General features: G+C 34.9%; 1 protein-coding gene across 1 annotated transcript; it reads left to right on the forward strand.

Annotated features, from left to right (window-relative positions):
• Positions 1 to 2,548: 2,548 nt before the first annotated feature.
• Positions 2,549 to 3,361, forward strand: LOC122609118. Its single transcript, XM_043782180.1, has one exon. It carries the CDS (start codon positions 2,549 to 2,551, stop codon positions 3,359 to 3,361), a length of 813 nt encoding a protein of 270 aa, XP_043638115.1.
• Positions 3,362 to 18,316: the final 14,955 nt, after the last annotated feature.

Raw genomic sequence — 18,316 nt, forward strand, 5'->3', positions numbered from 1 at the left:
TTTACGGCTGCTTCCAAACCGATTTCCCACAAGCACCTCTCCTCCCGAACTAACCCCCTTAGTTGCCGACCTCTTCTCAATCTTTACATACCTCCTCTAGCCAAATCCCTCCTACGAACTCCTTTAATTTGATTGATAGATCGATTCTTACATCCCAATTAATGATAGATAGATTGATATTTATATATGGCGTTTGATGTGAAACTGACTGTAAGTCCCAACTCAAGAGATGGTACTTGAAGACACTTCTATGTCAACGGTGAGAGTTCTTTGCAATATAAACACTGAACTGGAGACGACCAGTTACAGTGATTGTATACCAAGTCCTTGGATAGATTACTTAGCAGGTGACAAAAGGAAAGACAATGTAATAAGTAAATATAACAAAGTAAAATGGTGAGATCAAGTTTTAATTTTCAAATGTATTTTATTTATTGATTCTAAATAAAATACAAGGTTGTTGCGGACCCAAGATAATACATAAATGTAAATATCCTAAAAACCTATGAAATACAAATGATCTATACTCGGAAATTCTCTTTATCAATCGAAACACTTAAAGTTGTGAAGTGTTCCCTTTTACGATTGAGAGAATATTGCACAAGTACACCAAGAATATTGCCAAAGTCTGAATATGCAAAGTTTTATTCTTGTTGTGCAAAGACCTCTATTTATAGACAAAGTTGGCATTGGGAATCCAACTTTGTCGTATAGATATGGTTGACAACATTTAAGGAAACTAAGTGAGTTCCTTTGAAATGCTTGATATGGTAAGTCAAGACATTACTTTATCTAACCTGCTTTATGCACTTTTGTACTTTAATCATAGACAAATGATATTGTCTGTATAAAGCTGCACAAAGCAAAAAGGTCTTCCTCGTAAACAGTGTAAAGCATTGTAAAGGCTTTAAACTGATATTCTCCAGTTTCAATCTGTGTAGAATGCCAACTGGGCTTTGCTGCCATTGTCATTCTCTATCTTCCATTTGTTGTCTTCGACGTCAATTGGAATGTCTTCAGTTCTGATCATATCTCAACTGGAGGAAGTCTTCAGTTGCATTAACTGTACGTTGCAACTGGACTTCAATATATTTCTGGATAAATCTTCTGGTCTCCAGATGCAACTGGAGACTGGCCAGTTTGGACGAAACTGGTTCTAACACTGACTTCACCAAAACATGGGCTGAGCCCATATATGACTTTAATAATTAAAGCCCAAATTTCAAAAGCCCATTTTTGCTCTTGATGTAATACGACCAAAAGAACATAAAGTGTGGACATTTGAGATTTGTCCCTCCAGCCGAGCTTGACAAATTGGTTATCCGAAGTCTTTTACTTGATATTTATGCTGCGAGGATACATCATATTCTTCTTACAAGCTTTAGTTCATTTTCTTCCAACTAAAACTGTCTATTTAGCATATTCGTGTCATATCCCATATTATAGACCTATAATAAAATAAATCACATATTAAGTATAAAAGTCTATGTAAGGTACCCTATTGTTGCGTGGAACGTAATAAGATGTGATTCGTTATGTCAAGAGTGCGGAATCCTCTTGAGATAACCAGATTGCTATTGCCTTCCGTCGATTAATGAGCAATTAACCAACCCAAGGAAATGCACAAGGCTTGTGGTTCGTGTAGGAAGGAACAATTAACCTTAATTCGTAAACTTTCCAAACGATTCCCACGATTAACTTAATTCCGTAGATTAGGTCTTGTATTTATACTAGAAGATTATTGGGTTGTGTGGGCTTCAACCTTAATTACGTATTAGGCCCGAAATAAGCATCAATCGATCTCCCTCGTGCTGACGTCAGCACGAGGTCAGTCCTACATGCTGATGACGTCAGCACGAGATTCGACCCCTTGGTTCTTTGTTTGGCTTCGTTTAGCTCGTACATAACATTCAATCACCGTTTAAGTGTTCTACGACACTTATAAACCTTGATTCTATGTTCTTGTACCTGCAAAACAATATATAACACACAAACACAATACAAAACACAAACATATATAATATTGAAGTTCAGACGTAATCATTAAATATCAACACAAGTTCTTATTTAAATGATTACCAACATAGTTTCTAAAACATAAACGATAATCAAATATATGTTGCGATTGTCACAACGAATCTGCATCTACAGTCTATAAAAGTGACACTAATACAAACATAAAATAAATGATATCGCATAAAATAAATATATATAAAATAGGCGATATTAATTTCATAGAAAGATTTACCATAGAATCACAAGAAATCACAGGATTACCAGAATCACAAAGGGTTTCAGGGCTCATACACGGTTGTCGGAATAGAGAGTTGGTTGAATGCTTGAACACAGACCTAGCCGAAACATTCTATGAAGCAAAGAAAAAAGCCCACAATTTTATGGACACAAAAGAAATCGGAGCAAACAATGTGGAAGACTCGAGGTACAAAAGGGAAAATGGCAACCAAGCAAAGACCAATAAGCAAGATACAACCCATACAATAGAGAGGAAAAAAGGAAAGATTACAATATACTAGTCCCACTCCCATAGATGACCAAGAGCCCAAGGGATATATTGCTAACAGAGGCAGTTGGGAAAACATTTCCCATTCCGGCCAAATTAAGTGAAAGAGCAATAAGGGAAAATGATAAGTATTGTGACTTCCACAACGATGCAGGGCATGATACAAATTCATGTCTACAGCTTAGAAAAGCAATTGATGAAGCCATCAAAACTGGTAAATTGGCACATCTGGTAAAAGGAATCCGGCAACAGCCGAAACAAAAAGCAGAAGAGCCTAGGGAACAGAAAAGTGGCAATACCCAGGCAACAATCTATACAATAAGGAAAGAAAGACAAGCTGAAAAAAGAAAGGGAATCAACACACTCATCCAGAGTGTAGGAGAAATTTCATTTCCTCCAATACTTGGAACACATGTCTCCGAGAATCCGATAATAATCAAAGCAATATTGCAAGTAAAATGGGTGGATAAGATTCATATTGACGATGGAAGTGACTGCAATATATTCTACGAGCATGCATTCCCAGGAGACAATCCACTCGTACGTATCCTATCATCACCTCCGGGCACATGGCTAATAAGCTTCTCTGGGAACAAAACCCAACCTACAGGTAAGATAACACTTGCAGTCACAATTGTAGTCGGGCCACGCAGGAGGATGGAGGAGTTGACCTTCATGATAATCAAAGGATCCTCACCTTACAATGCTATTCTGGGACAGCCAGCAATACAAAAATTTGGAATGATACCCTCCATAATACATAATATGGTCAAATTCCAGACAGAGGATGGAATAGCAAGCATCCGGGGAAGCTATGAGCCACCAAGCATCCATGGATGAACATGCATGGTCATGCCAATTAAGAAGAGGAAGCTAGGAAGAGAAGAAGGGGGACCTGCAGACACCTTTAACACTGGAAATACAAAAGCAAAAAACCTGGAACTCAAAGACGGCATCCCCAAAACAGAATAAGTTTACTTATCTTATGTATTTGAAACTTTTTCTTGTTTAAATAAAGTTATTATTCAATAAAATTATGATTCATGGTGAAGAAGGATCGTAACCTCACGCACATAATTTCCAAATACATGCCTAATGCCTAAAAAAGGCAAGTGCATCACAAATCATACTCCTATAATTTCTATAAAACAAAGTACATGCCTAATGCCTAAAAAAGGCAAGTGCATCACAAATCATACACCTATGGTTTCTATAAAGTATACACCTAAAAATGGATTGCAAATCATACTCCTGTGATTTCTAGACAAACATATCAAAATATAAAGCCATACCAAAAGAAAGTAATATAAACATAAGTTTTTAAAACATCCATACGGCCCACAGACCCAAAAAATAACCCAACCGTACTGGGGTAGGATAATATTGTCTTACAAACCAAGGCTTGATAGCCAAAATACTAAATATTTTTCAGAATGACAGGGAAAGCAATTGATCAACAGACATATCAGGATGTGCAGCAAACTTCGCAATCACTGGATATTGAGCCTCTTCCCACTCCTTTGTAGCAACTTCCACTCTCAAAGAAGCATGGGCATCATAATCAAGGCAGGAAGAAAGATCAACTTGACCTTCTTGGCTAAACTCCTCCAGCACCCTAGACCTTTTCTCTAAGCGATTTGCAGAAATACCATCACCAACAGATTTCAGAACATCAGGGCTTGCCAACAAAGACTTGCACACAAAAGGAATATACTCAGAAATCAACCTTCATCGATTGCAACTGCTTGGAGAAATCCTCAATCATCAGTTTATCAGCTTGAGATTGTGACAGCACCTTGGCACTTTCAATGGACCTTGCTTGCAGTTCTGTTTTCAACGTGGAAATCTCCTCATTCCTGGCAAAATGGGTTGACTCCTAAAACTTCAATAAAGCCTCTGTCTCTTTCAACTTCTCCCTCAAGGACATAGGTTCACCTTGATAAGCATAATCAGACAATTTTTTCTCCAAATCAGACACAATATCATTCAATAAGGACTCCCTGTGGGTACTCTCCCTAACTGCCTCCACAAGAGCTTCATATCGAAAATGCATCTCAGTAAGCATGGTGCTATGGGCGTCACAATCTTCGTTATACAAGGACAAGAACTAAGAAGGCTCCATTGCCCTTATTTCATCAACAGTGTGTTTGGGAACTTGAGACCTGAATAACAAACTTGTTTCATAAAACTCTGCAAACAAAAAGCAATAAAGAGATGTAGAAGAAAAGAAATTATAATAAAAAACATATATAAGAACTTACCCTTCCTAGGAGAATCATTGGCAGACACAGACTTACGAGCTTTCCAGTTAGTGGCTCAGGGCTTCTTGTTACCTTCTTCAACATCATCACTGGCAGCATTAGCAGCACTAGCAGCAGCAGTTTTAGCTCTCTTCAGACGAGCCCCAATGGAACCACAAGGAGGAAGCACATTAGACCTCTTCTTTCCAGCATCAGGCAAAGCATCAACATCGATAGCATCAACTTGATGAGGGGGACGACTGATACCTCATCAGTCTCACCAGTACGCTCACCAATACTGCCACCACCAGCAGCAGAAGCATTTGGATTGGGCATCTGAGAAACTTCCTTGGTACCTTTCTTCACGTACTTTAAATATGACATATCTGCATATAAAACACAAAATGATGAAAAAAGCATGCAGAGAAAAACTAAAGTTCACACAAAAGAAGCATACCATCAAACTCTTCCTCTCCCACAGCAAGAGCAGGAATAAGGCCAGCCTTAAATAAAATCCCATCTGGATATTGATAAACACAAAACCCTCCTCCTCCAAAATATCATATATCTCACCACAATCATCATCAGGTATTGGATCAACAGTACTTTTAGCCTAATCCTCTCATAAAGACATTCACAATGTTGGGGAAAAAGGCTATGATGCATAAATACAAACTCATCCTTCTAATCATGAAAATCGATCCCACCCTTAGCAACACATTCAATTTTAGGCCTATTGGCGATGGTAATCCAATCACCGGCGGCGGAAACATTCAACAATTTTCTAAATAAAGTAACATTCGGCTCAACCCCATACGCACGACAAACAATCTCAAAAGCAACTATCCTAGCAAAACCTAATGGATGCATCATAGAGATATGACATTTATAATATTTCAAAACTTTAATAAAGAAGCTGGGAAAGGGATACCTCAGATTTCCCATACTGAAGGTTTTAATGTAAATTCTCACAAACCCATTAGGAGGTTTAAGAGCACTCTGAGAATCAGTGGGGAGACGAAAAGACGAATGACGGCTAGGAAAAAATTGATCAACAAAATCCCTAGGAGTCTCAGCATCAATAATAGATCTAGTATTACCAATGCCACGTTTCGCCATCACATCTAGGGTTTATATAAAACAAAGGAAAGAGAAGCAGAGATCGTACCTTTAAGAAGAAGAGGAAGACTCTCTGTTTAAAGCAGTGAAAATTTTGATGGAATACCAATTATGATCAACAACAACCAAAGAAAAGATATTTATACGGAGTTTTAGAAGAAGAGCCGTCGATCGATTCCAAAGCTTCGAGATACGCGCCAACTAACTCAAGGAAATTAATACTTCAAACCTACCAAAGCAATTTTCAAAACAGCCCTTGCACTTTGCGCCGGATAACTAAAAAGGCACGAAGAAGTAAGCAGGCTAGGAGTCTAATACGATGATCTTCGCAGAGTCACCCCATTAGACTGGGGGTTTGATGACGTACCCACCCAGACGTTGGCACGCAGGGTACGCTCAAAAGATAAACTTCACTTTCGGCAAACAAGGAAATGATATATGTTTATCAAGAATCCTATATTTTGGGAAGGAAGATAACATCAAATCCCTTATTATCGGAAGTGATATGCTCGATACTAAAAACCCTACTTGGAGGGAAAGTCACGAACCCCCTAAAAATAGGGGGAAGGATGGCTAGATCGATATAATCACATATACACACATTCGGCGTACAAGAGGTATAGCCTTACCGGAAGGGAACCTCCAAATAACAACCACATTAATTCACCCTTATTCCCACATTCTAGGTTACCGGATTGGCTGTACCAACACATCAAAGAAAGTTGTACATAAATTATAATTAAAAAAACCGAAAATTGGCTACTATATATAGTGTGGATAATCAGGCATTTATTCTATCAACTAGATCTATAGATTTAAATGACTTTTTACATCAATCTTAAATAAATTATGTTCAACACAAGCCTCGTCATTTGCATCCTGGTTCCTTTTTCCATCTTTTATTTCTGCATTTGTGATCTTTTTCTTAAATATCTTACTCTCTTGTGATTTGGTTTAGTATATACACGATTTCCTAACGTTTTTCCCTTTATCGAATGGTACATAAAGTAACCTCAATTCAAAGTATCTTTGGTGTGAGGAGTGCCGGCCGTACCACCAAAACCACTCGCCGGTAGAACATACGAGAACTTATCATGTTCCTTCACAACTTTCCAAACTTTATTATGTTTGAATCTCTTGTTCTTGTGTCGTCTCGCCCGGCCACTCTTCCAAGTTTTGTGTCAAGATATACGCCTCATCGGCACCGCTAGCCCATCGATGTTTCTATAAAACGTAAATACAAAATACATATTTATATAAAACAAAACACACACACACACACACATATATATATATATATATGGAAAAGGGAATATAAGGTTGTCCGACACCTAAACTTAGGTGTGGAACCCCTCACATACTAATATTTTATTATATATTGTTTAATGAATAAATGCCTGAGCCCATGATTTTTATAGTTTAAAAAATTAATATGTGAGTGTCCGACACCTAAGCTTAGGTGTGTAACCCCCCACATACTAATATTTTATTATTTATTGTTTAATAAATAAATGTCTGGGCCCCCATGATTTTTATGGTTTAAAAAAATTAATATGTGAGTGTCCATCACCTAAGCTTAGGTACCTAACAATCTTATATTCTCATCCCCCTATATATAAATGTAAAACAACATATATATATAAAACAACATATATAATCACGTTTTTTTTGTGCATCCATCTTGGATGCATATTCATCAATATGATGCATCCAACAAAAAACAAGATTTTTTCGATTTTGATGGATCAATGTGTTATTAAACACTTAAATAATGATAATTAGTTATGCATTATGTCAGTTTTATGGACTTTTAATGCATCAAAATATAGTTTTTAAGTGTTATCATTTGTTCTCATTTTAATTTCGTTCTCATTTGATTGTCATCATATATATATATATAAACGTTAAACAATATATATATATATGACCGTAAAAAAACATATATTTATATATATATAAGAAGGAAAATTAACCATCGTATTGTAAATGCCGATAAACTCGTTCAATAACGGCTACATTTTCTTTCACTTTTTGTTGACTTGATGGTACGTTCGTTGATAGTTATTTTGTTGCTTATTGTAGTGTTCATGAATCCTATTCCAAAAGGATTCGTATATTTGTTGATCGGCGGTGGCGGGATCCATAGAGATATAAAAATAAGATCGGACCAACAATTCTTCATCATCGTCACTCCAAGCGATCTGGGGTGCTCTTGTGGTTGAGGTGGTTTTTTTTTCGCCTTCCCACGACCGGGTATAGGTGGCACCTCCACTTGACATCCAAAATTAAGGTAGATATTTAATTTTGTTTTATATAAATACCTTGGATAAAAGTCCTTTTACTAGAATTTTAATTGATAGTTAGAAGGTTAAATTTTCCAAGTAGTTAAAGTAAGAGTATTAGTATCGAACAAGTTTATAAGTTTGATAAAAATTGTGATGGTAAATTAGTCGGTTCCTAAATCCCAAGATAAATTCGTAGACTTTTCCAACTCTTTTAAGTTATATATAGAACATACGAACCCTACCTTCCATTCACAATAGCTCTTATCGATAAACCATCTAAGAGAGTTTTGAGAGGGAGAGCAAGAGCGAGTATCGAAAGAAGTTCTGGTCGCTAGCTAGCTAGATTTTATATTGTTAATACCATCAAAATTCTAACTAGGACACCTTGCAGTAGATTGGTTGATCTTTCAAACAATGTGTTAACTAGCAGCTAGGAGTAGTTTAGTTTTTCTATAATGAGCATCGTTTTCGGGTCGGGTTAGCCGCTGCGATATATATACATCACTACGTATTGTATTTTTCCACACTTTTAATGAAGTGTGAACAAATTAAAAATTTTGTCATATCACTACAACAAAATGGGGCTTTTAGGACGCCCAAAACCGTCCTATAATGCTACTTTATAGGACCTTTCGTCTAATAGGACCAACTGTAAAAGGGTTTCATGTAAGGCAGTTGTAATAAGTCATAAGCGTCCTAATAGTCCAAATACATATAAGGACACTTCTGCAATGTCGTAACATGTGATTACCTACTTTTATTATTTTAGTACCCATTATAGCGTCCTTAGAAGTTAGTTTATAGGACCCTTATAATGTAATACCATTGTTGCATTAGTACCAAAAAAAGGGTCCTAACATCTCAAACAAGATTATGAAACCAATTTTATGGTCGCATAATATGTCTATTTACAACTCAAATAGTGTCCTAATAGATACATATTAGGACACTTTTGCAATGTCGTAACATGTAATTACCTACTTTTGTTATCTTGGTACCCCATTATAGCGTCCTTAAAGGTTACTTTATAAAACCCTTATAATGTAATACCATTGTTACGTTAGTACCAAAAAAAGGGTCCTAACGTCTCAAATAAGATTATGAGATCAATTTTATGGTCGTAAAATATGTCTATGAAAAACTCAAATAGCGTCCTAATAAATATATATTAGGACACTTTTGCAATGTCGTAACATGTGATTACCTAATTTGTTATTTGATACCCCATTATAGCGTTCTTAAAGGTTAATTTATAAGACCCTTAAAATGTAATATAATTGCTGCTTTAGGACAAAATAAAAGGTCCTAATATCTCAAAAAAGATTATGAAACCAATTTTAGAGTCGCGATATATATCTATAAAGAACCCAAATAGCGTCCTAATAAAAACATATTTGGACACTTTCACAATGTTGTAAAAAGTTTACTAAAAACATTCAAATAATGGCTTTTATTAAACAATTAAACACACCACCAAATACATAAAACCATAATAGTTATTGTGTATAAAAAATCTAACTAATGATAGAAACAGAATTTTATTATATTTCAAATAAACGTGCATGTTCATAACAAAAACACTAAACATTGAGTTATAACATTATCCAACATAAAGTCTTGTGACATAATAAAAGAAACTAAAAGCAATGAAAAAAACAACAAGCATCCATAATGCCTCCTCAATCCTCAAGAACCGCAAGTCATCGTGCATCCTCAATCTTCACGAACTACCTACAAATAAACCATCTATATATAAGCATTAAGAATGTTAAATGAGGCAACAAAGATGGGGCAATCCGGGTAAAGATAATAACTAGCAAAACAAGCCAAATCCATGCAAGCATAAAAGTCCAATAGTATATACTAGAGGTGCAAATATAGGTTAATCGGTTCAGTTTTTTTTTAGTATTAACCAAAACCGGTTTTTTTTATTAAAAAAAAAAAATCGATTCCGGTTAACCTATACCGGTTAATAACTGGTTACTCTTTGGAAAATCATGAACCTATGTAACCGATTTCGGTTTTTTATAAACGGTTAACTGAAATGATTAACCTAACCAGTTAAGTCTTCAAATTGTGATCTGTACAAAGCTAGCTGAACTACAATAAGAGCAGTATATTACATGGGTTGGACTGGGCCGTAAACTTTTGTCAAAAACCCACTACAATGGCTCTAGAAAAGCCCATGACAAATAAAGTTAGACATGGCAGCTATTGCTCTCGAAAATACTCATTCCATAAATTAATGAAACATAAACAATACAGCAGGATGAGCAGAAGTCATCAAATCATTCCTTCAAAAATATATCCAGCAACAGAAACAGTAGACTAGCAGTAGGCCAGTAGTACCAACATTACTTAACCGTAGAAACAGAAACAGCAGACTACTTAACCCTAGAAATAGATTACTTAATCGTAAAAAAAACATAAAACAGATTACTTAACCGTAGAAACATAAAACAGATTACTTAACCATAGAAACAGATTACTTAACCGTAGAAACAGAAACAACAGACTAGCAGATGACTTACAAAAATAGACTACTGATAATAAAACATAAACAAAAACAGATTACTGTGAAGTAGTCTTACAGAAACATAAAACAGATTACTTAACCATAGAAACAGAAACAACAGACTAGCAGTAGGCCAGTGATATCAACATTCAAACCAAAAACATTACAAAAACATAAATACGTAACCGTAGAAGACGAGAAACATCCAAGCAGAAACATTACATTCTAAATATTGTCATAACCAAGCAACAGAAACAGCAGACTAGCAGTGGCATAACAAAAACCTAGATTAGAAATTAGAAAACAATCCCAATATTATATAAATACAAACCCTGCAACCAAACCCCATCAGCATTGACCCATAACAAACCATAAGCCACACCCAACAAAACCAAATCCAAACTAATCAAACCAGAAAATCTAACCTCAGCACCTATTTTAATAATATCAAGCCATGAACTAAAGAAATTAGCAAGTTTAAGGCAGTTTTCCACAAAAATTGCCTTAAACACTGTAACCCACATATCAAACTTTATGCAAGTTTTTGGTAAATAATACTACTTCACAGTTCACACCATCTTGTCCCCTATCATTACAGTTAAAAGACACATTCAAAAAAGTATAACATTATGGCAATATGGTAACTAAAAGTACTTTCTCTTTTCTTTTTTTCTTTTTACTGTTTTGTTTTATTGTGTATCTAACACCAATAATTGAAAAATGAATCTGAGAAAGAAGTCATTTCCTTTCTTCCAAAGAGACAGCCAAGACACAGAAATGAAAAAGTTTAAGAAATACATACTGAGATGAACGGGCAAGGCCATGCGACAGTTGCACCAATAGAATCTTGAATCGTGGAGAATAATCCATAAGGTCTGACTAGCATTTCATCTTTTTTTATTGCAACTTGAACGTTTACCTCACACCATCCATGTCCAATCTCTATACCACCAACTATGTCATTTGCGTCCAAGCTCTTCACCCATCCTTTTGCTATAGTCTCAGTTGGATTTATAATGCTTTTAAGGAAAACCTCATTTCCAGCCTAGATTTTAGCAATCAAATTATGTATCAGAAACGAGCAAGAAAGATCCGATAAGAATGGACTGGGCCTAAAGTACCGAGCTGAAAGGACTAAGCAAAAGTTCAAGTTACCAGACTCTACACACTAGTGACCTGATCAAATCAAAACAAGTATTTTCTTAAACAGATGTACTATCCCGTGCACAAACTAGTACATACAAACTGATATGTTAATCATGTTATGTATAAGAAACCGAGCAACAAAAGACTGCGATGAATGAACCGGGCCTAAAGCATCAAATTGAAAAGACCGAGCAAAATACAAGTAACCAAAGTATACAAACTAGTGAGTTGATCAAATTAAAACATGTATTTGCTTAAACAGATGTATTATTTCGTGTATGAGCAACTAGTACCTATAAACTTATATGTTGATCAACAACCTCACGAGTTGGACCTAGAAGCAAGCTAGGGCGAGCAACAGACTTACAGCAACAGAATTTCAGGAACAGTAACAGATTTACAGAAACAAAATTTCAGGAACATAATTACAGCAACAAAATTTTAGGAACAGAAATACAGCAACAAGATTTCAAAAACAGAATTACAGCAACAGAATTACAGGAACAGATTTACAAGAACAGACTGATAGCAGATTCAGTACAAAATTACAGATTAATTCACTACAGCAGCATTCCAGAAATACAATGACTAGAGATTCAGCACAGATACAGAAACATAATTACAGAACCAAAACAGAATTGCAATTAATAGTCATATAAAGGGTGGAACAGTAAGGATTTATGCGGAAACATACCCGTAATGGTGCAGGTCCATTGGTCACAACAGGGGAATGTGAGGTTAAAGGCGGATCACTGGAACCATCCATCGACCCATTAATCTTTGCTTGGGCTTTTAACCAGTCCATTTCACTAGTAAGTTCTTCACATCGAGCTTTCAATTGGATGTTTTCTTTATGAAATGCTGAATGACTTGGTATCACCCCCCATACATGAGAAGCACGAACACCCAAACCATACATGATTGCATCACCATTGCGATCCTTACCCATGACTTTAGAAAAAATATCATCTGGTCTAGGCGTATCATTCGAACCCTCGGGAAGTTTTAGTTTGATTTGTTTCATTTTCGCCTAAATTAAATATAGTAACAAAAAGATTATATGTATTTTTAACGGCATGAAAGAACACACATAATTGGCTCATGAAAGAACACATATAATTAAAGCAGTTGCATACTGTAATTGCAAAACAAAAAATATTCCTTACCAGTGCAAAACTTCATTTTCTTAACCAACAAAGTTAAATGGTTCATGGATATAAAAAACAGGACAAGACCTTAACTTAACGAAAGTCAAACGTTATACTTGATTTGAAATCAGCCTACTCTGCCACTGCTTTAATTTGCCACTGTTCAAGCCCCTTAAGGTGTTGTAAAGTATCTGGCAACACTATTACACACGGTCTCACAAACAGTAATGATATTTAAGTCAACTATATCTATCAAACTCACAAATTATTTACTCTATATATCTTGTTCGGTTAAGGGTCTAATTAGTAAAATATAAAACAAGCTATAATCAACCATCTCCTGTATCGTTGATGGATATGTTATCATATCCAAGCCATATATGATTGTTGAGCTTTTAAGAAGTTAGTTTAGTCCTTTTTAAAGAGAAAATTTCAACTAACACAAATATTTGATCATAATTATATTAACTAAATGCGCTTGATATAACTTGCATGTTACGCACCAAGTATACTTTCAACAAAGGAAAGACATCCACATATCCAAGATATGTACATACCTACTTTGGTAATAGTACTTATGGTATCTAAAACATATATAAATGGACAATGACCCTTTCTACTTAAATCACAATTCCATATTAAAATGAGATTTACCTAATTTGATATCATACTTTTACAAAAAACAAAGTTGTTTAGAAATATTACAATTGGTGAGCAAGAATAGTGTATCAATAGTAGATATAATGCAAAAAGTTGATTTAAGGATACGAAACGACGCAACTGTTCCTATTTAGTCGATGGATCATAGTGTCCTTTGAAAGTGCGCGCAATGGCAAAATCAATATCACATTAAATATGCATTTACTCTATATATATACATACATACATATATATATATATATATATATATATATATGTACAGTGTCTTATTACTATATAGTTCTATTCTATTTGTAATTAGTTTACTCTAAATATAAGAGGTATCAGTTTAACTAGTACATGTGAGATTAATACTCGATCAATATATTAATCTGCAGGGTATCTCGAACTTGTTCAAAGAAACTCACCGAACTTAATTAAATAAGCTCGAGCAGATTTGGTAATTTAATCCACTGATTAACTTAACCCATATCCTAGTTTGCCAAAGGAACCTACATATCCTAGTTTGCCAAAGGAACCTGCTGGCTGGCTTGGTTGATCGAGGCGGATTTACAGAGAAAATCGATTGGGACTTTAATTTTACTTGCCCTGCCTAAATAAAAAAAGGTCCTATATATTTCACTTTAATTATGTACACTTAAATAGTTGATTAACTTAATTATTTTTGCAGTATACTCAATCTTACCTTCCTGACCCAAAAAACAACAACCAGGTCGTCCTAGTTTGCTCGCACAATACACTAAAATCATATCGGACCCGTTGATTCTAGGCCAGACCGATTTCACTTTCAACAATATCTAACCAAACAGTATTGACTATGAAATGCACTTATTTATAGCAAGTTTAAGGAGATAAACCCAATTTACACTTTATGAAAGCACATGTACGATTGCATAATCTGTATATGTGCACTTAAAGCTGAACTATTTTCTCATCCAATTGAACTTTCAAAAAAAAAAAAAAATCCCATCAGCTTGCAATTCCCTTGAACTATTTTTTGTTTAATTAACTTTTAATAAAAGCAACAGAGATAGAGTGTTTGATTGGAAGGTATAAATACCTCTTTTTTATATAATAGGTAGATAAGCAGATTACTTACAATTGCTTTTTCAGCTTCCACAGTTTTGGTATTTCCATTTTTGCAGAAGCATTCATCAAACATATCCATTCGACTTGGGTCTTTTCCTAAAGATGCTTGTATGAATAATAAGAAAATAAGTATTAAAAATGGATATTGACATGCTACATTAACAATCGCAAAATCTAATACAATTACCTTTAGCTCTTCACGAACTCGAGCATAACTTTTTTTACCCGTTATTTGCACAATCTTCCTTTTTCCCCGATTTTCCTTGTTTTTTTTACTTAGCGTCTTCAGTAAGAAAGTGAAAAATTAGAATTCAATATAAACTAATGATATTTGAAGTAGAATGCTATTTCATACCTTAAAGTCTTCTTCATTCCAGTAATCTACAAGTTTCTTCCATTGTTTCTTCTGCACTTGTTTTGGCCTAGACCTTTTCTGTTTTTTAATTGGCAAAGACGGCTCATGGTAGAGGTCCCTAAGTCTTGCCCTCCAGTTCTTCACCTTACGCCCCAAAGATTGCAATAGCCAGGTTACAACAGCATTATCTTCTGGAATATCAAACTTTGTCTACAAATGGAACAGGTAATATGAGAAAACAAAAAATTCAATCATTAACATACATATTTGTTTAACTACGTATCTTTATGAGTTGAAGCAACTTTTTTTTCCTTTTGTCCTTAACTTTGTTCCATGGTTTATAAATGGGACAATACTTTCCACTCCTTGAAAGGGTCACCATGAAATGGGTGAGTTTACTACTATCGGCATTAATAGGTTGTCCGTGTGCATTAAATAAAACAGTAACTCTCTCCCCTTTTTTCTGGGCCCAAACTTTTGGCATACGCGTTGGTCCTCTCACTCTTTTGGGTACACTTCGAACTACAAAAAATAAACACTATTTACAACGTACATCTATACATTAAAAATACTAAATAATTGAAATGCAGTATGTTTTCTTGGTTTTAATATAAATTTCTTATATATTCGTCATGTTGATTTAAGAAACAAAATAACGATGCAATCAAGTAGATGGAAAAACCTGCAGCATTTTCTAGTTGTTCAACTTCATGCTCTTCATGCTCAATTTCATTTTCTGGTTCTGTAATTTCATGCTCTTAGTCCTCGGCTTCATTTTCTGATTGTGGAACTTCAAGGTCTTCATCAACGAGTTCATCGTTCTCATGTTCTAAATCGTTCTCGATTTGTAAATCATCTATGTACTCATCTTCAAAACTATGTTGTTCTTCAGTTGCATCATTCATATCCATGTCTTCAATATCATCAGTTTCAACATCATCTTGTGTTTCATTGGTATCTATATTTTCAGAAAAGTTAGTATCAAAAATAGTTAATTGAACCTAGAGTTAATACTAGGTAAATATTATATATATATATATAAACAGGTACCATGCAATCTCAAGTCACGCTCCTCGAAGTCATGATAGTTGTTAATTGCAAATAACTTTCTCTTAGCCACACTTGATCTCCCTCTCGTGACAGAATTAGATTGTTCTAAATTCTTTTTGATCAACTCACCCATAGTTACATCTTCACTAAATTTATTCTGTTTTTGAGGATTTATATCAACTAGTTGACCACATCTCCAACACCTTTCTCAAATTCCTCAACCACATCTCCAACGCCTTTCTCAAATTCCTCAACCCTACTATTTATTCCCGTCCTTGTATTAATCACTTGTCCCTTCTGCAGATTAGATTCTGAAGACGTTAGCACACAATGGTCATTTGGAGCAATGCATCGTTTCTTTGCTAAATTAGCATATTTATTCATGGACATCGGCGCAATGTATTTTGGATGTTTCTGTAATAAGTCAAATTGTCATAGAACAATCACAAAATAAATACTATATTATCTATATGAATTATTAGTACCTTTTTGGGAATTTTTGAAACAGCTTCTTCTTGATTATCTTGCTCAACAGCATCGTCGAAGTCCGAACCAGGCATATGCTCTTCATCTCTCTCACTAGTATCCATTGCTTTCTTTTTCTTTTTCTTTGGTTTGTCACTTTCTTTTAAACTTGAAAAAGACTTAGCAATATTTTTAAATCCCAAAGCTTGTAATCTCTTTTGGTTCTCTTGAACCCTCAAGTTTCTAGCATGTTCATAACCATTTGCAGGTCTTGTAGAGCTTTGGCTTTGCATACTTTGAAGTTCCATTACTAGTGTACACAACAAAGAAAAATTTAATCAGATATTTTATATAGATCCAAAAACATTTAGACTCTGGATTTTGTCTTAAATGGGGACAAGTCAGATGTAATCTATCGTAAACAAGATCATGCTAGTATCTATCTCATATCTGTCCAGTTAAGATAGGCTACCTTTAAACATGGTAACAAGATGGCAAGTTTAACCCAAAAATAGGTAACACACCTTTAAATTTTTTCCTAAAACAGTAACATATTTACCCTGCTAGTGGGATTGACCAAATAGACATTGACGCGAGTTCCATGTGTTAGTGACTTCAAAATCAAAATTCAAGAGTTACCCATAATATCAATTTAAACAACACCGAAGAGTACTCTTCAGTCACTCCGCTTCTAATGCATCTAGTTCAGTGAATGCTAAGTTGGGTCCAGACACAAGCCATTTAATTTTGATACATACGTGTGTTACCCATAATATAAACGATGGTGTGATACATACGTATGTTACTGCCTTTCATAATCTCAACGGGTGTATCATTATAAATCGACCCCATATTATTCTATAAGATGTCTGAACTCATCTCATTCAAATAACAATACATTGTTTTTGACAAAATATAAATTTTGTACTTATTTGGACACTAATTTTGATCAAAATGCCAGACACAAAGTGTTATGGTTTCAATTGTTATCATTATTGTATAAATTTTGATACATACGTGTGTTACCCATAATATAAATTTTGTATCATTACAATTGTTGTTATCATTATTGTCATCTTTTAACATTGCAGAGAACATTTGGCGATTGTTCGTCATGAAAATCGGAAATTACGTGAGCATGACATTCAACGTTTGCATAGTGATACTTTTGAGTCGAGGTTTCAAGATCATGTAAGGAATAGACATAGGTGTATTACTTGTGAAATACAGTTATAGTTATATAACATTTTCAAGCTTCTAATAGTTGGATTTAAAACCAAAACTTATCACATCTTACATTAATTCAGGTTGAGGAGCTGCATGATAGAGGGGATCATAGAATCACAGATGATCTAATGAGCTTGGCAAGTGGTCCAGCTGAGTTTGTGAATAAATATAAGGGTTTTATCATAAATGGTTTCCGATTTCACAAAAAAAATCTAGAACAGAAAAGGAAAACACAAAATAGTGGGGTTATGCTTGAGGCCATGACAAATAGCTTCTCGAGTGCTACAGATATCAATCTTATCGTGGGCGATGTAACTTACTACGGAGTTTTGAAGGATATCATTGAGTTGCAGTATGATGTTGACAAGAAAGTAGTTTTGTTTGATTGTGATTGGATCTCCACTGGTTCAAGGAAAAAAGAAGATGAAAATGGGTTTACTTTACTGAATTTTAGAGGTTTGAAGCCTCATAATGATCCTTTTATACTAGCTAGTCA

Source organism: Erigeron canadensis, chromosome 7 (genome assembly GCF_010389155.1).
Source record: "Erigeron canadensis isolate Cc75 chromosome 7, C_canadensis_v1, whole genome shotgun sequence".
NCBI lineage: Eukaryota > Viridiplantae > Streptophyta > Magnoliopsida > Asterales > Asteraceae > Erigeron > Erigeron canadensis.